Genomic DNA, 26865 nt, shown 5'->3' on the forward strand with positions numbered 1-26865 from the left:
TTTATTTTTATCATAAGAACTGGGGTGTAAGCCAGAGGTGCAGGGTGCGAGTGAGAGGATTCACCAGAGACAAAGTAGGGAGCAGAACAGGTGGATTGACTGAAACACACTGCTGAGGGGAGCAGCAGGTGAAACAGCAGGAGAGGTCTGCTGTGTCCTATGTGTGTCAACACCTTGGCCATCAGGGAGGCCTATAGTATAATATCTGTGAAGTGCTAAAAACAGTAAGTTCCTGGTGCAGAATATATGAGAGGAACTCATTCACTCCCTCTGTTCTATAGTTAATTTTAAAAATGGATTTGAAATTTTTAACAAGCTAATTAATTCTTAGACGGGTAATGTAAAAAAATAAGCTTGATTTTCTTCCTTTTTTCATGAATAAACACCATTTCGTGCTAAAATTGGGTGACAATAAAGAGACCAGTGCCTCCTTGTCTGCCTCTAAAGTTTAATATCATTTTCAGGAGACTCTAACTCCCCCACGCTTCTTCCTTAACCCTTTTAGCTCAGCCTTGGTCAGGATCAGCCTCTTCGTCATGCCATGTCTTTTAGGAAAAGCAAAGAACTCCATGTGCGTGCATGTATGTGTAAGCGTGTCCTGCAGGAACAGGTAGGCGGAGCACAGCCGTCCTGGGCACCCTGGCACAGGTCCATCACCAATGCTGTCTCCCCCACCTTCCCTCTAGCCCTGGGCCCGCCCCACCCCCACCTTTACCTGGCAGCCCCATTGGCTCCTTGCTTACCTGTTGGTGTTCTCCAGAGACTCTACCTTCTTCCGAAGCTCCAAGTTCTCGGTTGAACATGACTCCACCCTATTGCAGAGAGAAAGAAGAAAATTAGTTTCATAGTAGAGCAAATGCTAAGGCAGAAACTAGGGAGGCGGGAGGGAGAGGGGAGTCAGGGAAAGATGGGGAACCAGTTACTCTCGTGAAGCGAGGGAAACAAAAGAAAAGTAGAACCAAGTAACAAGTGCCTCAATATAGAAAATATAAATTTGTTTGTGGGTGTTTCAGCCTTGCTTTCTCTCGCCTCTTCCTTACTGCCCTCAATGCCCAGCACAGGCCTCTCTACCCGGGTGCCTGTGTGCTGCTGACTGTACTCTGGCCACAGCACTGACAGGAGTCATGGGCTTGAGGGAGACACAAATTCTCAAGATAAGGAATGGGGTGCTGGTACATGCATGCCTCAAAGAGCAACAAAAAGATTCTTATCAGAACCTCTTGACCCTGATCGCTACAGAAAATGAGGGGCCAGGTGGGACTGCTTAATGCTATGCGACCAGCCCCTGAACCAGGAGATACAAACATTAACTTTCAAAAGCAACTTCCAAGCCCAGCCTAGAGCCACTGAGTACTCCTTTCCCCAAACACACATGAAGACTCTTTTCTGGGCCTGGGACCTCTTCCCATCTTAAAGTGACTTGGGCAGCTGGAAAACTGTTTTCCAGACCAATGCAAAAATCATAATGAGCTCATATTTTTCCAACAGCCCTTCTGATTGTCCAGGTTTTCCAGAACAACAAAGAATGCCTTGAAGAGTGTCTGTGGAAAGTCACTCACCTTAGAGTATAAATGAGAGTGGGCAGTAAATAAAGAAGGGCATCCTGACTTATCTCATTCCTTGTTTGCTATCTGTAGGGCCCAAGGGAGGATGAATCAGCAGGGCAACTTTCAACCAAAACAGTGGCTCTCCTCTGAAGAGTTTCAGGAATACAAGTGAATGTTCATATTTGTACATGTTGAAGAGGAAGTTACCAAGGAGTGGGCTAGAGGCCGTGTGGGACAGATACCTACTATGACAGAGGGAACTTCTTATTTCTTAAAATATTTCCAAGCCTTTCCCTGTACAAACCAGTAGGTGGCAGGTAAGACACAGCCGAGAACCCGAGGGCTCTAACAGGGTCCAAAGAGGACTTGAACCTTTTCTCAAGAAAAACATTATGTTCCCACTCAGGTTTCTCTAATGTTCCCCCATAAGCACAACCAGCGCAGCAGGGGGCTTACTTTTTCTCCAGGCTGTCCATGTATTCTTTCTTCTTCCTCCTACTTTCCTGGGCAGAAATCTGAGACAGACGCGGGGTGGGGGGAGGGGGAGAAGGATGATATTACAGCTGTGTCAGTAAACCAGTTATGTGGAAGTGGAAGGTGGGGGCTATGAGCACAGAAGCACAGAGCCCTGCTTGCTTTCGAGGCTGTTCCCCATTTCTTTCATCTGCCGGCTTATCCACTAATCACCTCTCTGTGCTCCATTTCCAACCAGCCTCTGTTCTCACCCACTTTCCAGCAAATTCGGTCCCCAGTGGGAAGGACCATGAGTCAGGTGTCAGGACAGAACACGTAGGTCACAAACCATCTGCATGGTCTTTGATAAATGATTTCAACTCCCTGGACCTCAGTAGGCTCAGCTATAATGTATAAAATAAGCCAGGCTTGGGCCTCCCCAGTGGCGCAGCGATTGAGCGCTGCTGGGCTTTGAAGCTGCCCGCAGCTTCTGCAGCGCCAGTTTGATCCCCGGCCACCGGCAAGGGTCCCACATGGCGCTCAGACCTCTCTTGCTGTGCCCGCTGCTCCCCTCAGCAGTGTCCTCCATCTGTCTGCCTGTTCTGCTCCCTGCTCTAGGTCTGGTGAATTCTCTCGCCCTCCTGTGCTTCTGACTGTACCCAGTGCTTGTATAAATAAATAAATAAATCTTAAAAAAGAAAAGAAAAGCAACACTAAATAAATAAATAAATAAACAAACAAATAAATAAACAAATAAATAAATAAAAGAAAACTGCTAAAAAACAATAAAAAAAAATAAAAATAAAATAAAATAAGCCAGGCCTGGGCTTATGAACTCCTTGCTGGCTCTGTGCAAGGACAGAAATCTAAGTCTGTTCTTCCTCTCTTTGGCCCTCCCTCCTCCTCTGCTAACTCTCTCCCACTCCTGGGCCGCCCAGCCCTGATTGGCTTGCTGGGGGCCTCGCAGGGGGAAGCTGCTGGGCCCAGGTAGAGAACAGCGGTCTGCCGGGTCATCTGAACCCAAAACCCCTACCAAGAGAAAACCTCAACTTCCCTGCAATACATTTATATTTATTTCCTAGTCGATTTACACATGACTTCTGAAAGAAAGCCCCATGTACATCATGAAACAGAAACTTAACAGGCTAAGATTTTTTGAAATTGATTTAAATGGGAATTCCTTCCAGCCCTGAGTGGACCACCTTGGGCACCAGGAAGGAAGGCGGGCAGGGGCTGTGTCTTCCTCCTGCCCAGGGGGAAGGGAAGGGCCCAGGCGTGTGCCCCTCAGGACACAAGCTGGCCACCAGGGAGGCTCAAGCCGGCCACAAGGACAGGAAGGGGAAGGTAAACGGCTTACCTTGTTCTTAATTTTCCTCCGGATCTTCTTCAGGGCCTTCTCCTCTGATTTTGTTAGGGGCAACTTGGTGGGGATGGGATAGCCCTCAGCGATCAGGGTCCTCTTCTCCTCCTCTGTCAGGACCAGGGGGCCTGACCCCTGCAGTTTCTGGGCAGATCAAGGAAAAGGGCCAAAGATGGACAAGGCATCGTGCCAGAGACGTGCCTCCCGAGGGCTGAGGGGATCTGGCACAGCATCTCGCAAGGGACTGAGAGAAGAGGATGCCCATCTGCTTTGGGCAAGAGAGGGTTACTATGAAGTGGAAGCAGAGCTGGAGAAGATGCATTGAGTGGGTGCTGTAGGCCAAAGATTGTAATTACAGGATCAAGCATTTGCGGGGGGCGGGGGGGGTAGAGAAGGGAACCTCCTCCCATTATTTCTAGAAGGTTACCCCAGTGGCTAAAACATCAAAAGTAAAAGGTCGGAGTCCCTCACCCACACACCCAGGGCTTTCGTGACTTTGAAGTCATAAAGGATGGACTGACAGCTGCTTGTGGGCAAGAGCTTTGACTTCTCCTAAAAGTGCAATTTTGCAAGAAGCCCAGACATAGGGGAAGTCCCTTCTTGTCTCTACTTCCTGCCGAGGGGCCGGGGCTCCAGGGACACACCTGCAGCCCTTTTTTCATGGACACTGGCACCAGCACCAGCCCAGGTGGTCCACCTTCAGAGAGGATGAGAACTCAGAGGACGTTCTGTCATCATTAAACAACCCGAGTGACTCCTGCGATCAGTTCCATGTCAAATGCCATGAAGGGATCAAAACAGACTCTCCAAGGAGCTTATGATGGAGACTGAGGCTGAACGGACACCCATGAAAGGAAGAAGCAAATAAATGCTGAGATGAACTCCAGGTACATTTAAATTGGGGAAAGACTACTTATATGAGTCTGTGTGCTAAGAGAAGCTGAGGATAGGGGACCCTCCCTGAGGGGGCCTGGTTGGCATGCAGAGAGCAGGGCATTCCAAGCAGAAGGCAGTGTTGACAGAAGGAACTGAAGATGCAGCAGCTCTCCCCAGAGTGGGTAAGGAGTTCCGGAAGCAGCAGTCTGGGGACACCAGGGGGGCCTCTGGCACCAAGCAGCGTTATCAGGGCTTGACACCAGCAGCTAAAAGGAAAACATGGACTGTCGCTGAGCAGGGGGTGGCGTGGGAGGCCCACTCCATGCGCAGGAAGCCCGGGTTGACTGTGGTAGGTCAGACACTATTTCAGTGACTAAAGGAGCAGTCTTGGTGGCGATGAGAAAGGAGCGTTCATTCTCTTGGCCTCAGCAACAGTGATACGTAAGGATAGGGCCACAGATCTAGAACTTTCTGAGCAGACTGAATTCAGATTTTCAAAATGATGTTAACTGACCGTTTCTAGAGAATTTTAAAACATCTGATTTCACTGAAACTTGCACTCCCTGGTAAATTCAATGAGGGTGATTAAAAATTTTAAGACTTCATAAATCTCCATTATCTCTTCAGAATAAGGAGTATATTACCCAACCATATTTTTTATTTGGAAAATAGCACCCTTTTATCTATGTGGAGTGAATGATGACTCATAACCTCTAATCAGAGCCACTAAGTGAAAAGTTGTGTCACAGACATAAAAGGGTTTGAATGCGTTTAATCTCGGAGCTTTAAATGCCTCAAAGATTGCTTTATTTAAAAATAATTTAAGTTGTGTCCATGTTGTAGGTCATAAGGGCCACCTAACTTCATGGTAAATATTTGCGATAAAATTTTGAGGACAAAAATAACACATTTTTATTCCTTATGTTATACCTGTGTAAAATAACCATGAATAAAAATGGCAAGTGAGCACAGAAAAACCAAACAGAGTAATTACATGGTGAGAAGAGCTGTTTTTAAAAAATGTCCTTTGATATTGTTGTCTCACCCCATTTTGCCATTAAACACAAACTTCCCTTTCAAGAGTAAAAATCAAGTGGCCTTATTTGAGACAAGGAGAGAGCTGGAAGGAATTGATGCCAAGTGAAATAAGTCAGGAGGACAAAGTCCAATACCCAGGGTGTTGCTTACATGTGGAATAAGGAGACCGGACAAAGGGTCAGATAAAGCCAAACCAGTAACAACCCTAGAAATCTGACTGTAGATCTGAGGCGACTAGAGGGGGAATTGGACAGCAAAGTGGCCATAGGGCCCAGTGGACTGTGGGAGGACTGTGGGTGCCTTGGTGGTGGGTGGGGTGTGGTAACAAAACCTGAAGGGGGTGACCCCACACCTCTAAACCACACACAACATTGTGAACCAATGTTACCTCAAAAAAAAAAAATAAGTGGCCTTGAGCGGCACTCACTCTGGGCGAAGCTCCGAGTGACAGGGGGAAAGCGTTCAGGTTCCCGGATAGGGACACTCACGTGGGGCGCAGTGAGAAGCGGAGACGTGGAGAGCGCAGAGGGGGCCCGCGGCCCTGCGCGGCCTGGGCTGTGGGTCTGGGGCAGGCCGAAGGGATGCAGCCGTGGGTTGGGGCTCAGGCTGCCCTCCGAGTCGCTGCTGTGGCTGCTGGGAGGGGTGGGCGGTAAATGGAGGTGGTCCACGGAGGCTGAAGGACAGAAGGGGATTCCATCGTCAGAGCGCAGCATGGTACTTGGGGGGACTTGGGGGCACTTGGACAAAGCGGCCCCAGGGCCCAGCTAAGGAACAAGGAGCCTGCAGGCCTGATGCAGAGAGATCTCCAGGAGCAGAAACAGAAAAGAAAATGGTTCAAGTCGCCGCCTTTTGTATGGAACAGGCAGAGCAAGATAAAGAGACTCCTGTGTACGTTTGTATCTGCACAAAGAACCACTAGAAGACTCCAAGAAACTAATGAAATTGTGACCTAGTCGGAGAGGTATGTTACTGGGGCAGAGAATGACCCATCGTGTTGGCCCAGCTTTTCACTGTATTATTCATTTTAAACTGTTTTTATAGTTTGCCTGTATTATAAGGCATTTTCATGCATAGTGTACTTTAAAAGACTCTTAAAAATTAAAAAATTGAAAAACCTGGAAGGTGGGGAGGTGGTTCCCCATAACCGCTGGGAGAAAAGCTCATTTGTCTGGGGAGGAATGTGTGGTAACGTCCACAGGCAAGACGCCAGGCATTCCTCACTCGGAGAACACTAAATCTACCCGTAGACAGGGGTGTGGGAACTGGAAGATAAACGCGCAAGGAGGGGCTTTCTCCTCCAAAGGCCCGGAGCACCTCAGAACCCTGTTGGGGGTGGGGGGAGCACATATACTCTCTTCCAGGCCCCCCACCCCAGCCTGTGTCCCTCAGGCACCAGCATCTGGGGCCTCACACACCTGGGCTTGCCCCGCCTGAGCTACGGGGACTGGGAAAAAGGCTTCCTTGGGTCTCTTCCTGTCTTCTTCGAGCAGACACTGCCCAAGCTTCCACAGACGGGAAGGGCCTTTCTGAGTCACCACCGCTGACCTCAGAAAAATGACGTCCTGGAACTGCCTTTGGAGGTGACTCCTTCTGAGATGCCCACATAGCCAACGTGACTGCAGGAGACAGCCCTCTTGGAAACCCCTTTCCTCTGCTCTCCTCCCATTCACAGGGTTTCTTCTTTTTTCTCTTTCTCCTCCCTCCTTTCTCTCTCTCTCTCCCCTTTCTTGCTGTCTCTAACATATTGTTTCACTCTAGAAATATTTTCTTTTTTCTCTGCCGAGTCTGACTGAGTCTGGTTGCTTTTGTGTGCATCTACGAGCACTCTTCAGGCTCAAGAAGATTCTAAAACAACCCTGCATACCTCTGTGGCCAATACTCCTGCCAGCAGCCCCAGCAGCTGAGGAGGGCAAGCCTGCGCCTTAAATTTGAGTTTGGCTGGAAAGGCGGAGTCCTGACAGTGTTCACCAAGGCTTCCCCAAAGCCACAAACCCCGAGGGCCCAAACACAGCAGAAGGCGAGGCTCGGCGAGCAGGGGCGCCTGCTGTAATCCTGGAGAATAACAAGAGCACCTAGCGCTGGCCTGCCCTTCACTCAGCACCATCCAAATCACTCTAATCCTTTTCTCCTTTCCAACTTGGGGATGCCCCCCCGGAAAGGAAGTGGCAGGACAGGAAAAGGGAAGCAAACCTGGATCTGCCCTCTGTCCTTTGGCCCTAACAAAGGAACACAGGACAGGGCTGCAGTACCTCAGTATCAGATTTCTAAATATCACTTAAAATGCCACACCAAGGTCACTGAAAGTGCTGGAACAACAAGTGACTTTGCCTAGAAGCTCTGATGCATTCAAAAATATTGAATTTCTTGATCTCTTTATCTAGCATAATGAGGGAGGAGCCACAATTTACTTTTCTCTGGAAACATGACTCCTCAGTGATCTCACATTCTGAAGCCAACATGGGGTTCACTGTTAGAATTATGACACTTTCTGAATCATCTCACAACATAAATAAAAGAGCAAGCGTATTTGAGAGTAACACCTGGTGTCATAAAAATGAAGGGAATTGCTATGAAGTAGAGTATAATGCTGAGGGCACAAACACCTCTCACCCACTGCAAAGAAAGGTCTTGACACAGACCCGAGGCATTGATCTTACATTTTGAAACAATTCATTAGTGAAAAGAAAGGCAAAGGAAAGCCCTGATTAAACTGTCCTCCATCAAGTCCTGAGTTTGTTTCTGGTGCAAAGAAGGTAAACTATGCTTTCAGAAGAGCGTCATATGTGACACCCACACTTTACGTATAGCGGGTCCTCAAACAACATGGCTTCATTCAACGTTGTTTCATTATATGGCTGTTGAGAAGGAAAAATGGATTGTCACTGAGGCTACTGTCTGTGGAATTGGCATGTTCTCCTATTTTCTGGGTGCTCTTGTTCCCTCCCATACCCCGAAGATGTGCTTGTGAGGGTCAGTGGTGTGTCTTGATTGCCCCAGTTCAGGGGGTGTGAGTGCGGGTGTGATGTGGGTATGTTTGTGGGTGTGATATGAGTGTGGGTGATGCAACCCGAGATGGAAGGGTGTCCCGTCCAGGGGTGTTATTTGCCTTGTACCCTGAGCTGCTGGGCCGGGCTGTGGCCCCAGGAGACCCTGAGCTGGAATAAGAGGGTAGGAGAAATGAATGTGTGAATGAATTCAAATGATGGCTTCATATCACAAGTGGTTCGGGTCTCTATTTAGAACTTTGGCGATATCTTGGTGAACAGAAATATGCAGAAGGAAGCAACTCTTATTTATATCAGTTAGTTTATGGCTGTTTTGCTCAAAGTTGCACTTCCCAAGAGCCTACTGACAGCGTTCACCATGGTGCACATGACTTTTCTATAACAAATGCATGTGCTTGTCCTTACTTATTGACCACGCTGATAAGTTTTTTCTAAACTTATACTAAGGTGTAAATAAAAAGGGATGTAAGGGACAAAGAATTAAGAAAAGGTGAGAGGTATCTGGATGAAGAAGGCAGAGAGCTCATTTCCACGAGGTGTAGGGGCCTGGGTTCAGGAGTCCTAACTGGGGTCTGAGGGAAACCAAGAGGGGGGTGTCAGAAGGAAATCAATGCAGAGGAAGAATAAAGTGAGAGTGTGACAGCTTCAGGGCTGGTAGGGCTTAATTTTAAATGGATGGCAAGAATGAATACTACGCATAGGCAGGAGACCCCTCACAGTCACTGTCACCCAAACTAACCTTCAAAAACAGGTATTGCTCACCTGGTGAATTCACTTTACCATGGGTTCACACTAGGGCCGTGTCTAATAGACCAGGTGCCCGTGTGGGTGTCTGTTTCCACCATCACTCCAGTTTGGGGACACCAGGATGGCATGAGGGGAGCAGACCTTATCTTCACTGGAGCCTAAATTGTAGCAGTAACCCCAGTACCCACTCCTGCATCTCCCTTCTCCCGAATCGCTGCCCTGCCATGTGGCCACCTGGAGAACGCAGGGAGGGCAGACAGACCTTCTTTAGGAGAGAAGTTCAGGAACTGATCCACTTCATGAGGTTCCAGCTTAATCTTCGGAATAACGGTTTGGCATGAGGAATCAATCTAAGGAAAGAATTTCAAACACAGAATTTCAAAACCAATAGCAGGAAAGAAGCATAAGGGACTACGGTGGTGGACTACAGGTGATTTGGTGGTGGATGCACCATGGTGGCGATGTCTGATGGAGTTATCCAAATATTTCCCCAATTAAAAATAATTAAATAAATAAGAATAAAGTCGAAAGAGATTGCCCAGAGAGCTAGCTAGCTGTCATCTGTATCTTCCCTGGGGCAGCCCTGCTCCTCCACAGCTGACAGAGGCCCCACAGAACAAGCTGCTTCTTTGAGAGGGGCCTTTCCACTCCTAACTAGTGGTAATATAAGACATTAACGTTATCATCAAATATCCCAGCCACAATTTTAAGGCCCACAGGCTCCCACCAATGTGTCCTGCAAGTAGGAAGTGGGAGAACCAAGCTGCAACTCTTCCGGCCAGGCTTCCACGTGACACGTGACCAAGAAATGCTCCATAGGAACACAAAAAAGGTATCTGGCCCATAGACTGGGAGCAGAGTCTTAGTTAATACTTGAAAATCAACTCAGTTAAAATCATGCAGAGCAAGGGGCCTCCCTGGTAGGGCAAGGGATTAAGATGCAACACTATGAAGCTATCCGCAGCCACTGCAGCAAGAGTTCGAACTCCACCCAGGGAGCTACCCACATGGTGCAGCAGACCTCTGCTGACTCGCCCGCTGCTCCCCTCAGCAGTGTATTTCAGTTCTGTCTGCTCTGCTCCCTGTTCTGTCTCTGGTGAATCCTCCTATACCCCACATCCCTGGCCTGCACACAAGCTCTTGTATGCATAAATAAATAAATCTTAAAAAAAAAAATCATGCAGAGCAAAAGGACTAACACATACTGTTGAAGCCAAACCCAATCGACTCAGGCTCTACTGAGAAGGGAATTCCAGAGGGGAGCAGGAGATGTGCTCTGCCTGCAGGCCTTCCTCCCCTTCCACCTCCATCCATGCAGGTGGAACACTGAGAAAGGGGAATGCAGGGAAGCCTTAGGGGCCTACCTGCTTCCACGTCACCTGTCCTGAACAAGCAGACTACTTACTACGCCTTGTTGGGGACAATCCAACTTAAGGAATGCCAATGGGGTCAACGCTTTATAGCCTGAGGCTTTGAACTCAAAGGATGGCTAAGACTGGTTTCTAACATCGCAAACCTACCAACATCTGGATGTATCAGAATGAGTCTGATGCACCAGCATAGACGGGAAAGGCCTGGAGGGAAGGCAGAGTAAAACAAACTTCTACTTGCTATAGATGTGGAATACAGCAAGGAAGAAAGCCCCAGTCTCATGTGCTTTCCATGGTGTCACAGTGAGAACTGGTCAGTGGGGAATCCCCAGACTGGGTCAGGGCAACTCAGCAATGTCCTAGGAGAGCTAAGTGTGGCATTCCCAAGAGCCCTGGCGAGCTGTGGATTGCTCCATCGCCTTAGTATCTTCCTTTCCACTGGCTAAATTTAGCTCGTGAAGAATTCTTTTTTTTTTTTTCAGCCATGAATATCAGCCTATGTTTTTTTAAATTTGCAGCAGCATTCTAGAAAAATGAAATCAGATTCATTACCAATTCTGTGGACAATGCCTTAAAAAAAAGGAAGTGATATCATCAATGCTGACAGCACTTCAATATTGTCTTCAGATAGCCAGCCAGTCATACATTGATATATCTCCTTAAACATATACAGCCGCTCATTTTAAAAATATTAACGAGGGGCCTCCCTGCTGATGCAGGGGTTAAAGATAGCACTATCAAGCTATGGCCAGCCACTACAGCAGGAGTTCGATCCCTGACTGGCCAGGGAGCTACCCACATGGCACAGCAGACCTCTCCTGTCTCCACGCTGCTCCCCTCAGCAGTGTATTTCAGTCAGTCTGCCTGTTCTGCTCCCCACTCTCTCTGGTGAATCCTCTTACCACCCGCACCTATGCCTTATACACCAGTTCTTGTATGCATAAATAAATAAATCTTTAAAAAACAAAAATATTAAATGCCTTATTGGAGAATGAGGATCTATATCTTTTGACCCAATCTGTTTGGATGAGAGAAAGTTGAGTATACCCCAGTGTTCATTTCCAGAGGGGACTCCTCCTTTTCAAAAGGGGTAGAGATGGCAGTGATGGTCAGGGTGACAGAGGGGACAAGTCCTGGGGGTGGCTCGTCTGTGATGGGCTCTGTCTTGATGGTTGTTGAAGGGAAGTCTGTAGACAGGTACCATTTCTCATTTTCCACTTCATCTGTGGGAAAAAGACAAGCACAAGTGAGAACGTGAGCAGGCGTCAGCCGTAGGACAAATGACTACTGAGCGTTGGCCTCAAAGGAAGTTACTTTAACTGGGCCTCTCTGGTGGTGCGGGGGTTAGAGTCTCAGGGCTGTCAGGCCATCTCCAGCCAATGTGGTATGATTTCGATCCCCAGCCAGGGAGCTGACCCACATGGCACAGCAGACCTCTCCTGTCTCTCCCGCTGCTCCCCTCAGCAGTGTATTTCAGTAGATTTGCCTGTTCTGCTCCCCACTCTGTCTCTGGTGAATCCTCTCACCCCCAACCCCTATACCTCTGGCCTACACCCGAGTTCTTGTATGCATAAGCTAAAAAAAAGTTTAAAAAACACAAAGAAAGGGAGTTACTTTAACAAAGAATGACGGAAAGTAGAAAAAAATAAAGTGAGGATGAGCAGCGAGATAAATGGATAAAAAAAATGAAGGACAAGGTAAGCCTCCAGACTTCTATTCTTTTGAAGTGGAGCTAGAAGAAACTAGAAGAATACATAGGAAAGAAAGAAACTTGGCTTGGGGCAGAGCAGAAGGAGCCAGGGTGCATGGGGAACAAGGTAGGAGGGAGAATTTCAACGTGTAACATTTTAGAATTTTTAGTTTTCACACAGTGATGTGTTATCTATTCAAAAATAAACAAACAAGTCTATTTAAAATAAGAAAGGAGCAAATGACTGGCAAACAATGAGCAAGAGACTCTCTTAGGAGCGAGAACCAGGCTAGGTGTCAATCTGTCTACCAGTGGATGGTTATTTGCCTTCCTGTTTTTTGTGTTATTTTTTCCTCATTCACTGTCTTTTGTCTTTGTCTGTGTCCCCAGGACCCCATTTTTGCCTTAAACCTGACCAAGTCTCCCAGAACTGGACTTAGCTTCTGGGAAGCTCGGAAGTTCATAGGACACGCCTGCCCCTGGCTGAAATGGACTAAATACTCCTCCGGAGAAAAGGGCTGATCTCGGCAAGTCAGGCTGTAGGCTTGTCGCTGCTTTTGTAATTATCACAAAGCCTGGGACAGCAGCAAAGCAGCAGGACGAACAGAGGAAAGTACCTCTGGCTCTCAGCACCCTCCCAGGAGCCTGGCAGCACCCCTTAGCGACACCAGTTTTGCTAAAATAAAGCAACAACAAGCTCCCTTGCTTGATGAAAATGTTTAAACACACACCACCTTCGTGCTTGACTGCGCAGGGGGTGCAAAGTCACTCACAATATGAAATATTCTACACACAAGGATCTGCGTCTTCTTATGACAAGGGACATAAAAATCTTTTATAACTGCCAGGGGTGAGGGGAAGGGCAAAAACAGAAGCTAAAAATGAAAGTTCACGATTATTAAAATGGTATTTCATAAGCAACTCCCTTCAAACATGGGAAGAAGTTAGATCCACGTTCACAAAGGAATTGATTCCCCCTCTGAATCCAATTTAGAATGTACTGGGTGAGTGATGCCAGTCCCCGCTTATTTCCTGGAGGTAAAATAAAGACGGGCAAGACTTCTGTTGGTTGATGATGGTTTGCTTATAGAGCTTGTCCTATCGAGCTGCCGAGGGGTGGTGTGATGGAGGAATTTCCACCTCTCACTGGGGCGTGGGCGACATCCTGACCGAGGGGGAAAGGGTGGGAACAAAGGGCCTTTTGATGGAGACCAGTGGAGGAGACCACACTGTACTTGACACAGAATTCTGCTGATCGGCTAGGTGCCCTGATGAGGAACTAAAAGAAGATTCTAAGGACACTCTGAAAAGGAGCTTAGACACTGGAGGGCTGTCACCTGCGGAAGACACCCTCAGGTGATTTCCAGACAACTGGAGAAGCAGAGAATACAGATCACAGCAGTGACAGGCTGATCCTCTGTTATTTGAAGCCAACACTCAACAGCCTGTTCACATGGAGGAGTTTATCCCCGGCGGAGGCCAGGGGAGAGAAAGATGAACTACAGCTTCAGTGTACACTGAAATAAGCCTAAAGGTGCATCCCTAAGAAATAGACAGGCAGTTACCGGGAAGCTGGGAGGGAAGGCCAGACCCTCTCAACCTGTAGTTTTGATTACTGCAATAAACCAGATTCTTGAGGCATTAACAAATACAAAATGACAAGACAGAGTGAAGGTGGGTAATGAAGTGAGTTCTTCCAGTCTAGCTAAGCCTTTCTCAGAGCGCATGTGTCTCTAAAATAGGACAAGAGTCTACAGTCTCATGTTCAGTGTCCTTCACCCCTATTTTAACATTATATATAATCATCGCTGAGTCAGGGATGGAGACTGAAGGACAAGTGACGATTCTTGATACTTGAATTATGATACAAAAATCTCCTTCAAGGATAACCGAACTCTTCCAGTAGAGAAGCCCAAAAGAAGTTCCTTTTCCTCTCCTGAGCTTTTCTGATGGCAACTGCTGTTGCCTTCAGGCTTCCACTCCAATACAGCGATCTAATCCTCTATCTTGAAAGTGTTGTTGGGGTTAGAAGAAATTTGCCCATCAAGTTGAAATATGTCATTTTATAGATGAGGAAACTGATAGGCAGGTCTAGATCACACAGCAAAAGTGGTAGGACCCAGGGGCCTCCCCAGTAGCGCAGTGGGTTGAGCACCGTGCTGTGAAGCTGTCCGCAGCCTCTGCAGCGTGGGTTCGATTCCTGGCCGGCCAGGGAGAATCCCATATGGCGAGGCAGACCTCAGCAGTGTATTTCGGTCCTTCTGCCTATTCTGCTCCCCGCTCTGTCTCTGGTAAATTCTCTCACACTCCCGCGCCTCTGGCCTTGTACCCCAGTGCTTGTATAAATAAATAAATCTTTAAAAAAAGCTCTCTGCACCTGGCAGTATCCTTTCCAGTGAGAAAACAACAAAACAAATGGGCAAAGATTTTTGCACAAATATGCTCATTATTGCATCATTATTTATAATCACAAAACACTGAAAATAACCAAAACATTCAAAAGCAAAGGTTAATGAATTATGGCATATCCATACAACAAAATATTTCTCTAGCCAGTAATATTACATGTTACATGTATAAAGCCCTTTTAAAGCAAGGTAAAGATTTATATGGAATATTAAGGGATAATACCTAGATATAAATTTATATACTGTTAGTAAAGAACGTGATAGCAAGGAAATATGCCAAAATAGCACAAATTGCTCTAGAGAATAACTCAGAACATGAGCAACTTTTGTTTTCTTTAAATTTTATACTATTTCAACATTTCCTGTACTGAGACTGTATTAATAATCCCAGGATGATCATTATTAGACATGGTTTGCTTCTTCCTGTTCCACTTTATGTCTGATGATGGTAATTATTACATAGAGGTCCCAGAGGCTCAAGCGGCCCACTCAGTATCCCTTGATTCAAAAAGATTCAATGAGTACCGTAATATACGCAGTAAGTTGCAGTTCTGGCTCCACTTCTTCACTCCTCCCTCTACCCATGTCCTCTTATCAATAATTTTGCTGTGCCCACCCCCTGTGGACCAATCCCCACCCTGGAATTAGCCACATGACTTGCTTTGGCCCATGGGATATAGATTTCTTAATGCAAGTGGAATCTGGAAATATTCTGGCATGATTGGACTTAAACTCTTGTACTTCTGCCATCACAAGGAGAAGGATATGCCAGGATAATCTACCGATTCCAAGGATGGCTGACACACAAAAACAGAGTCATCCCCAAATGAGTTTCGTCAAAATTAGTCAGTTCTCAGCTGGCCTTAGACATGTGAGTGGATCTCGTAAAAAGCAGGCTAATCACTCCATCGCTTCCCACCTAAATCAGTCAACCTCCAGTCAAAACATAGGCTAGACATATGAGCTATAATAGATGATGTTAAAACGCATGAATTTGGGGGTGGTTTGTTATATAGCAAGAAAGCTACCTGATACATTACGGCTGAATGTGTATACAAGAAATGAAATCTGGGACATCTGAGCAAAACAGCTATACCTCATTTCCAAACCATCAACTGGAAACGATGTGAATAATTATTTGTAGAATGAGAGATTAGTCCTACCAGTTACATAATAAAACAGATGACTTCAGATGAAGATGGTCAGCCAGCAAGAAGTTTGGTGAGAACAACATTCCAGTGGCAGTTGAAATTAGAGAAAAGAGCTTTCACTCTAAACTACTGGGTGTTGGCTTGTACTCTGTCCCTCAATGGAAATAAAAATCAAATCAGAGAAAACAAAATGACAAATGTAACCTATGAGGTAGGGGGTTCACAAGGGATAAAGGGACCAAAATAAGTAGAACATATATTTTTTTCACATGACTTAAATTTAGAGTTTTATTTTATTGGCAAAAAGACCAGTAAGACCGCCATTACTTAGAATGGGAATCATTTACAGAAGTTTGAGTTATTGGCTAATTACAAAAGTAAGAGTTGGTACACACTCTACCCCTTTTACTCTCTAGAATTTGAAGTTCAGATATTAAATGAAAAATTTTCCCCCTAAAGTGTGTTTACATGCCTTGTAAGTTTCATTTCAGAAGGAAAACATCACCCAGAAAGGTCAGCGGTGCACACTGTAGGGAGTAAGAACAACACCCACCATGTCATCTGATTTTATTTAAACAGTTTCCTGTCGAAGGTCAAACTCAGCTGGCGCATGTCCTGAGCATCACCACTTAGCTATCAGCAAGAAAATAAAAACAAGCCACTGTCTCATGGTGATGAGCAAGTCCTTTGTGTCTGAGAACAAAATGGAGCAGCTTGAGCAATGAGGCCAGACACCAAGTTTGCCAAGGCTTGAGGGTGGACAGAAGGGCTAAAAAGCCACAAAATCAAAGCCAACATAGACAGAAGCAATACCGAATTGCAGAGCCTCAGTTATTTCCACATGTGCACTTCATAAAAGATCATATTAAATAGATATGAACTCCAGAGAAGGAGAAATGATTAGACATAAAATTGGAAGTTGGTCATATCTTTACAAATGTTATACACACACACACACGTGTGTGTGTGTGTGTGTGGTATGGTGTGATATAGTATATGCATGTGTTCTTAAAATGAACAATCACACAGGGCAAATATCACTTCTATGAAACACATACACACATATACACATACATTTACTTTACATGACATGCCTAAGAGGAAAAGGAAATATTTGTAAATTAGGTAAGTATATTTCATATGAGTCCCTCAGCATTTGCTTAACTGTGTGTGCCCCTTGGAATTTTTTAAAGGAGCTGGCAAATCTTGACTGATTTTTGATATAAAACTTGCTTAAAGGAAAAAATGCTAAGGCTGTGTTCTGGAAGCTGGGGAGGTGGAAAACAGAGTTCAGCTAAACATGTCAGCATCATATTAAACTACAGCCCACTACATGTTGGAATGGAAGTCAGGGGTCACCGTCCCCTGACCCTCCTCTCTGAGTGCCCTAACCATGAAATAACTTTCAGTCATGAGTAACACGAGAAGAAATTGCTAAGAGCAAACATAGCAAATACTTAACCACGAGTGGTTGCCATAAGCTAAGTACTTTACTAAGTGCTTTACATATATTATTAATTAAGCCCGAAGAGTAAGGCAGGCACTCCTATCACCCCCATTTCACAGACAAAGAAACCAAGATTAAGTGACTCGCCCAGAGTTACTCAGCTAATTGATGGCTCTTGGGTAAACTGCCTCCACAGCCTAAGCTCTCGGTCACTCAAGTAAATTGCTTTTCAAGAGATCAATGATGAACAGATCTCTAGTCAAGAGTAGAGAGCCTATAAACTTTGAGCCTATAAAGTTATTTTGAGCCCATTAATTGGCCTCCACAAAAGTTGCAATATTGGTTCTTTCTGTACAGTTTCTCACCTTAGCTGACACAGACTTTTTTTTTATTATTTAAATTTTATTTTTATATTCCTCTTACAATTACAACCCCCTTATTTTGACCCCAATCCCTCCTTTCCCCACCCTCCACCCCCCACCCCCCATAGATTGTCTCTGGTTCATAGTTGTTTGTTGATTTTGGTATTTTCTTTCTTATAGTTATTCATTTTCCTGGTCCCTTATTTAAGTTTTCTAGATTCCTGCTATGAGTGAAACCATCCGGTATTTTTCTTTTTCTTTCTGGCTTATTTTGCTGAGCATGATCCCTTCCAGCTCCACCAATGACACAGATTTTTAATCCAATGTTTTGCAAGCGAAAGAACCGCAGTTTAAGGACCAACCAATAACAGCTAAAATGTTTTCAGCGCTCACTGCCTGCCAGGCACAGTTCTAAATATTTTCACATATTAGATGGGCCACTGTAATCAACAGTTTCTCTCAGATACCTTAAACACTTAAGGAAAGTGTTCTTTCTGAGCTCATGTGTATGGAAACTCTTCCACACTCTTGTCATTCAAATTGGGGTCAGTTGGTAAATTACATAGTTCATTATATGGTCATCTGTGGAAAGATAACAATGGCTAATGTTTATGTAGTGCTTACTAACTGCCAGGTAATGTTCTAAATGAATAAATTCATTTCATCCATTCCATACAGCAGTAAGAAGCATTATTTATTATTGTCCCCATTTTAACGATCAGGACAGTGAGACACAGAATTGAGTAATCTGGCCAAGTTCACAACAGAAGCAGAGGCTAGATTCAAATTCATGTATTTGGAGAGGAACCTTTACCATAGCTGACCCTCAGTGTTCAGCATTTAGCATCTCAGGTCATTTCATAGGATGATGTGTTTAGTGGATGAATTTAATATCAATGGAATAAAGATCAATTTGAAAGATTTATTTAGTACACACACACACACACACACATTCCTAAGTACAGTTTTCCTTCACTGAAAATATCTACAACTCTCACTTATGAATAGCCAAAGTAATTTTCATTGCCAGATAAATATAAATATTGCTTTCTTATACTATTCTAGCATTTTGATGGCTACACAAAAAAGTCATTGCTTCACTTTAAAAAAGAAGGGGAAGGATCATTATTCTTTTTTACCTGTTAGTCAAAGAAAAGATATCATCACAACAGATGATAACTAACAAGGACCCACAAGCAGGCTTCAGACTTGGAGTGGACCATGCCCAACTCTGCTAGAGACCCAGTTTCTCACGAGGTAGATGACCGACACATCTATCTCCTCTAGGCTGGTTCAGTAACTCAAACCACCCATGATGAAGGCACAGTGAGTCATCACCTCTGGGACTTTCTTTCAGCTTCCATCCACCTCCTTGGAATCTTTCAACATCAAGAGCATGTCAACATTGGAAACCAAAGTCAGACTTGAGCATGTGCTAATCCCTCTTTGAGTTTCATCTCAGCATTTCAAAATCCATTCTTTCTCTGCCATGCATGTTCTAAACCTTTCCATTTCTCCATGCACACCTTGAGACATTATTTTCTGGCATCCTCAGCCATGAGACGTTATTTTCATCTTCTAATCTCCATAATATTCCATCCCACTTTCTGAAGGCCATTTCCCATCAAACCCTGACACTTTTACTTTCCACGGGCTGTCCCATTTACCCCAAGATCATTCACACCAGCTCATCTAAAGCTCATAGACTATTGTTTTCATTCCTACCTTTGAAAACAGCAGCATAAATTCAGGCTATCCATACTTAGCAAAACAGCCATCCATTGCTCTGAGAGCTTGTGTAAGAAGCCCAACTAGATTGATGAGAAGGAAGATGACTATTATTTGTGTTCCTTATTGTACCATCTCTAGGCCTTGGTCTAGCACATAAAAGAAGTTACCATGACTTGTACACAGTGTAAATACCATATTAAAACCACTTTTATATCACTATTTTATATGATCTGTCAATAATTCATATATTTTCTAACTTTATTCTAATATCATCTTGGAAGAAGAGGGCATGTCCAGTTCTCTCTGAATAGCCCTATCCAGTTTCTTCTTTAGCAAGAAGACAGAAATTAAACAACAAAGCAAATGATTACCTAGCATCCCAATTTAATTACAGAGGAATAGGACTAAAATAGAATAACTCAGGAACATAGGCTCCACGTGACAAGGTACAAAATCTTGACCAATCAAATATAAGCTTTCTATTCCTCAAAGCACAAAAATATCCACATGCATTTTATTTGGATGTTTCTGCTTATCTGTTTATATCATCTCATTTTTTTGGTAAGAACAGAAAACACTGCTTACAATCTGGTTCACAGCCTTAATTGTAGGGAGAAGAGGAGGCTATGGGAGTTGGATGTCTTTCTGGAGGCTTTTAAGGCTAAGCCCACATTCCAATGACTGGCTCCTGTGGGTGCTGAAGAGCATGAGGCTCCTTATCTCCCATGTTACACAGAAGTCAACACTCAAGTTCAGCACTGCGGACACGTGATTCCTATGTAACCTTAGCCCAGTAATTTCAGTCTTTTTATGGTTCTAGACTCTTTTGAGAATCTATGAAAAAGTCATGAATGTTTTCAGCAGAAAAACTGACAACTGGTGATAGCCCAAAACTTTGCATACAATTTCAGGGGTCTATGATCCATCTGAGGGTCCATGATAGGAAAACAGAATTAAAAAAAACACTAAGTTTGTCTGATATAATTGGCCTGGGATTGAAGGAAGAGGAGAAAGGGAAAAACATCAGAAGAAAAAATGAGATGTGGTAAGAGTGAGACAGAGGGGGTAGGGGAAGAAGAAGAAGAAAAGGGAAAAATCCTAATTAACAAGGAGAGAGTAGCTACTCAAACTGCCTATCTTACCACGTTCTTTCAGGCTTAGGGCTAATTACAGAAGAACTGTGTTCAATCTAAGTAAAATTGTACAAGGAGATCTCAATTATTGGCTCCCCAGATATAATTAAATACCCACTACCCTTCACTAGAAAAAAATAATCCTAGTTTTGCTTAAGCTGTTTCCACAATGCAAGAGATAAAGAATATTAAATTTAATACAGAAAGCTGCCTATGAGTGCATTGCCTAAAGAACTATCTTCCACCTCTAGTGGGATGGCGATCAGCTTAACAGAGTGCTTGGCTCTGTCAAGGGAGGACCGATCCTCCCTTAAGAGGGATACAAATTGGGGTTAAAAGAAATAAAACAATTCTAAACATTGATCATCCACAAAACTCAGAAAAATAATGAATGCTAAGACATAGACAGACAAACCTTTCCTAGGCAAGTCCCCCATCCATTCACGCACAGTGCCTGCCTCTGATGTCACACAGCCCTGATGGCTACTGTCTGTGGCCATTATTATCCTCTACTTATGAAAGCACTTTTGCTAGGGAAGGTGGCTTTTACACAGAGAGAAATCAGCACTTAACAAAGATGAACTGTGAATCGGAAATGCTTTGCAAAATATATCTGACCTGTTGTACCTATTCTCAGAAAAATACTAGTACAGCCTATTGCAGTACAGGACCTATAAATAGAGCAAAGTGCCAGTTGGGCTAACTGAATAGAGTGTGCTTTGGCCTAATGATAAGAAAGGCTTCTTGGAAAAGATCAACTGATTAGTTAGCCCCTCATTAGTGTAGGTGGTATCCTCATTTTCCTTTATGCTGCATTTATATTAATTAGAATTTAAAAATGATAGTGTCATCAAGGGAGAAATGACACTGAACTGTTGTTAGTCTGCTTATTTGCACTTATTTCACTGGGGATCTTATCTGGGAAGAAACAATGCCCTAGGCTTCTGCCCTCCATCTGCTTCCCTCCAAACATTACCATTGAATCAACTCTGCTCAACCCTTCAAGGTCCAGATGAATTCTCTCTGATAAATATTTGGGTACATGATATTTTCACTAGACTCCAGATATTACAGGCAGAATCTAATCTACTGTTATGCCCCACCCGAGTACCTAGGATAGTGCCTGACAAACAGTAGTGATGTTCAACACACATGAGTATTGAAGGGGAAAGTTTCCAGTCATCCCCAATCTGCAGAATTTAGAACAGCAAGCCTACGCTATGGAGCTAACTATCTGAATATAATAGATCTTCCTTGCATTATGAAGGGTTTCATCCCAATAAATCCACAGTAAGGTGAAAATATTACTAAGTCAAAGATGCATTTAAAGGTCTCCCTGGTGGTGCAAGGGGTTAAGTCTCAGCACTATGAAGCTATCAGCAGCAGCTGCAGCAGGAGTTTGGTCCCCAGCCAGGGAGGTGACCCACATGGTGCAGCAGACCTCTCCTGCCTTGCCCGCTGCTCCCCTCAGCAATGTATTTCAGTAGATCTGCCTGTTCTGCTCCACATCTGTCTCTGGTGAATTCTCTTACCTCTCCCCAGCCTCTGGCCTGTACCCAGTTCTTGCATGCATAAATTAATATATCTTCAAAAAAAAAAAGATGCATTTAATACACCCAGTCTATGGAACGTCATTTCTTAGCCTAGCGCATCTTAAACATGCTCAGAACACTCGTATTAGCCTGTAGTTGGGCAGGACCAGCCCATGAAGAACCTCAAAGCCACGCTGTGAGGTCAGTTTTATTCTGCAGAACAATGGGGAACAATCAGAGATAGTGCAATAGGAAAGTGATGTGAAGCTCTTCCTGAGCCTTTTTATATCTTCCTGCCATATATTGGGTTGTCAGAAAAGTCATGACGTATTTTTTTCCTATGTTTTTCAAGCAAAAAATGCATCATGACTTTATTGATAACCCAATAACTTCTTGGAATATTGTCTTAAATATCCTAACTAGTCCTCAAGGAAATGTTTGACTTTGCTGGTCCTCAGAAACCAACTCCATCAGATTCTAAGTTAGTCTCTGCCCTCTTATATATCCAAATTAAAAGCAGATTTGCTGAATCTAATGGACATATAAAGAACAAACTAATAAAAATAAAACAATCCTATAGTGAGTTTGACAACTAGGAATCCATTATTTTTTCATTGTAGAAAATACACTGAAAAGTTGAGAAATCTTCCACAATCCTTCCTGATCACCAAAGACCCTAGTGTTCACTAGCTGTTCTTGGTTTTAAATAATGATCACTTCAATAGCAGCTAGGAAAAAGATTCTGAAGAGTCAGGGCCTGGGCTAGGCATTGGAATATATTTTGTACTTAATTCTAACAAAAAGACATGAAATAGAAGCTGTCATTATCCTAGTTTTATACCCCAGGGGACTGTGGCATGGATAGTCAAATAATTTGCCCAGCATAAATCAGTGAAGCAGAATTTGAGCTCTGCCAGAGGACACATAATCTGGACACAATATAACCACGTTTTCCAGATTTCTACAATCAATTGTGTACATTTCTAACTCCCTACCTGAAAAGTCCTGTAATAAGAAATACTGTTTTCTATGTATTTTCTTCAGTGCCTGGCAATGTGAACTCAATGCTCACTAGGTGAGCAGTACCTGCAGGGTACTGATAAGACATGATAAAGCAGTTCAGGCATGGAAGAAAGTCACTTTGATGCATCACCATGAGGAACAGTATGGTAATGGTAGCAGTGTGGGAGGAGTATGGTCAGCTTCCCAGATGCGCCCATGACCCTCTCCTTCAAATTCCACATGGGGGCCTACCCTGGTGGTGCAGGTGGTTGAGCGCTGGGCTGTGAAGCTGTCCGCAGCCTCTGCAGCACCAGTTCAATCCCAACTGGCCTGTCTCGCCCACTGCTCCCCTCAGCAGTGTATTTCGTCAGTCTGCCTGTTCTGCTCCCTGCTCTGTCTCTGGTGAATCCTCTCACCCTCCCGTGAATCTGGCCTGTACCCTGGTTCTTGTATAAATAAATAAATAAATCTTTAAAAAAAAATCCACATCGTCCCTACCACAATGAATCAGGACTCCCTGTCTGAGTTCCCATAATTTTCAGGGCTAGGTCAGAAAAAGTATCTCAATCCCTGCCCTGGGCTCCTGGATCCCTCAGTATGAAAGACAACTATAGCACCAAAATAGCCTCACTCTTTGGGAAGCCACCCAAGTTGCCCCATGGAGAGGCCCGCGAGAAGAAAAATCATCAATAGCAACTTGTCAGCTGTGTGAGTGAGCCATCTTAGAAGCAAATCCTCTAACCCTCAAAAAGTCTCCAGATGACTGCAGCCTCAGCCAGCATCTGATTTCAGCCTCATGAGAGACCCTGAACCAAAACCACCTGAGTGAGCCACTCCTGAATTCCTATCCACAAAAATCAGAGAGAGGTAATAATCATTACTGGTTAAGCCATTAATTTTGAAAAAATGTTTTACATAACAATAAATAAATAATACAAGCATAGAAAATGGTGTCCAAAAGAGAAGTAGGGCTTGAAATAGACACATCAAAGGAATTGTGGGAGTAAGATTGGCAAAGGAGAGAAGAGAGTTCTAGGAAAAACCATGAGATAAGATAAAAAACCAGACCCACACAGAACCATGAGGCTGGAAGAAATCTTAAAGGTCAATTAGTCTAGCCTTTCATCTAATGCCGTGGTCTACCCTTAAAATAATAAATCTAAGGCAGAGCCTGCACACATTTATCTCAGTGGAAGCCCAGAACAGGACTTCTCCATCAATGACACAAGTGAGAACTATTTAAGTCATAATAGAGGCCATTTTCCTGCATTTGAACTGAGGACATTCCTGGAAGTCATTTAATAAGAAATTGAAGGAGGAGGAAGAGAGAGGGCATGAAGTGGGGAGAAGAGGGCTCCCTGGTGGCGCAAGGGTGGTTAAGATGCAACCTAAGAAGCTGTCTGCAGCCACTGCAGCATGAGTTCGATCCCCGGCCAGGGAGCAACCCACATGGCACAGCAGACCTCCTGCTCCCCTCGGCAGTGTATTTCAGTCAACCTGCCTGTTCTGTTCCCTGCTGTCTCTGGCAAATCCTCTCAGCCCCCACACCTCTGGCCTCTACCCCAGTTCTTGTATGCATAAATAATAAATAAATCTTTTTTAAAAAAGTGGGGAGAAGAAAGAGGGAAAGGAGGAGAAGAAAGAAGAAAAAAAGACAAAAAGGAAGAAAAAGAATGAGCAATATCAGTACAACAGAAGAAGAAAGAAGAGAGAAGGAAGAATACCAGTGAGAAAAGGGTGGAAGCCACCATCCTAACTTCTTGAAACACATTGTTTCATTTTACCACACAACACCTTTATTTCAATTATTTCATTTCTATTTCCTCCTTTCCTTCCCTGGAGACTTTCCCTTACCCCATTTTCCTGACTTGAGGTAGAAAAAGTGAATAAACTCTAGAGAAGAAGGAGCAGGTCATCAAATACCTATACTTCTGTCAGGAAAAAAATATGAGTATATAAGACTCTAGCAGGATCCAGCCAAGAAAGAATTCACTCACAGCATTAGGGCAAATGTCCTTGGATCAGCTAGGTATATACCTCTCGATCCAAAGCAAGAAAGTATCTGAGATGGAAAAGAGCAGCATTCTCTGCCCCAAGATATGGCTCCAGAGTTGGTTCCTTTAGAGACCAGCAGTAGACTTAAGGACCCTTGCTGGATGAGGGAAATCCCCACAAAGCCAAAGTCCTGTTTGAGGAAGTAGATACAGGCATTTGCCTGTAACATAAAGGATGCATGAGGGAACTCGTTCTGCAGGCAGCCACCTTCAAGAGATGTGGCCATATGCCCAGTGGTATAAGGAGTGGAGGAGGAGAGCAGGTCCAGCTGGAGGAAGTTGAGTTAGTGGCCATTCCCACCATGTTACATTCCTGGGAGATGAACACACATGCTGAACTAGGAATAGGCAATACAGTTTTTACAGCTTACTCAAGGTACTAATATAGCTGGTCATACTTAAAATTAAACTTAAAATTAAAATTATTTATTTATTATTTTTTAAATATTTATTCATTTATTTATACAAGAACTGGGGTACAGGTCAGATGCATGGGAGGGTGAGAGGATTCACCAGAGACAGAGCGGGGAGCAGAACAGGCAGACTGACGAAATACACTGCTGAGGGGAGCAGCTGGTGAGAAAGGAGAGGTCTGCCACGCCATGTGGGACCCTTGCTGGCCGGCCGGGATTGAACTGGCGCTGCAGAGGCTGCGGACAGCTTCACAGCGCTGCGCTCAACTGCCTGAGCCACCAGGGGAGGCCCAAAATTTAAATAATTTAAATTTAACTATTAAATTATTTCATTTTAAATAATTTAGATTACATTATTTCATTTTTAAACTTAAATTTAAAAACTGAACTTAAAATTAAATTAAAAGGGGGGAATTACCTTGAAGATCTTAAAAGACACAGCACATACCAATCAAAGGCCCATAAAGCAATAATCAAAAACATCTTAACATCTAAGACCAGGAAAACTAGGCCTTGAACAAATACCCCACTGATGGCATTGATGGGACATGACAGGATAACCAAAGAAAAAGTCTGGGACTCATACCAAGATCTCACATATGTGGAGCCCATGGAAAATGTCATGTGGGTAGAGGATGGTTAGGAAGATACCTGAGAATCTTCTATTGAGAAGACTAGTCATAAAAATAAATTCTTTCTCGGAATAAAATGACATGACCTCTTGAAACAATGGCTTACAGGAATTATCAAGCATCTAGGACAAGCGGATTTGCATAAGGATGCTCTGCTGTCCGATCCAAAGGTCAAAGAAAGCAGTCACGATCACCCAGAGCAAGTCCCGTGGTCTAGGCTAGAGAAAGACATCCTGTGTGTCTTTGCATTTCTCCATAGCCCAAGCACAGACATGTCAGGGAATAGGTACATGGCAAAAGAGGAACCCAGGGCCTCCCTGAGGGCACAGGGGTTAAGTCTCAGTGATTACCATCATTGAAGCTGTCATTGGTGGCGACATGGGTGAAAGGTGACTGAGCCCGGGGCTCCTCACACAGGGAGTAGCTGTGCTCGGCCTGGATGAGAGGTGCTGGGGAGGTTGGGGATGGCTCCACCTCCATTGACACGTTCTTCTCAGAGAGGAAAGGGTCATTCAGGAGCTGACCCAAGACATTCTGGGAAAATTCATCCAGGAGTTCCGAGAAGTGCTGCAAGAAAACAAAGGAAGAACTCAGTTTCTCTTAGCCATAATCTAATATTTATTCTCCACACATATTTTGAGACAAACACATCACCCACTGCTTCAAATGAAGTCACTCATATACAATGTCCACTTATCGATGGCTTTTAGCAAACCACCCCAAAGCTTTAGTGGCTGAAGATAACCACAGTTTAGTATTTTTGACAGCCCCACAGATGGTTGGGTGGGTGAGCCGATTTCATCTGGACTCACTGGGAGACTGCCATGGACTGGAAAGTTGATGGGGGAAGATGCCATGCTGGGACTGTGGACACCTGGGTCTTCCTTCAAGAGGTTATATAGGATGGATTTCTC

General features: G+C 44.3%; 1 protein-coding gene across 1 annotated transcript in view; it reads right to left on the reverse strand.

Moving 5' to 3' along the window:
* The window catches only part of CREB3L2 (cAMP responsive element binding protein 3 like 2), a gene marked incomplete at both ends in the record, with an annotated part of 109765 nt that overhangs the window by 14841 nt on the left and 68059 nt on the right, over window positions 1–26865 (reverse strand). Inside the window, 7 exons of the mRNA XM_084230080.1 lie at window positions 744–812; window positions 2004–2062; window positions 3358–3504; window positions 5763–5947; window positions 9289–9376; window positions 11444–11619; window positions 26302–26518. Of these exons, the coding sequence (XP_084086206.1) occupies window positions 744–812; window positions 2004–2062; window positions 3358–3504; window positions 5763–5947; window positions 9289–9376; window positions 11444–11619; window positions 26302–26518 (941 nt within the window). The remainder of the gene's footprint in view (window positions 1–743; window positions 813–2003; window positions 2063–3357; window positions 3505–5762; window positions 5948–9288; window positions 9377–11443; window positions 11620–26301; window positions 26519–26865) is intronic.

This window comes from Talpa europaea (genome assembly GCF_964194135.1).
Source record: "Talpa europaea genome assembly, chromosome: 3".
In the NCBI taxonomy this organism is placed as follows: Eukaryota; Metazoa; Chordata; class Mammalia; order Eulipotyphla; family Talpidae; genus Talpa; species Talpa europaea.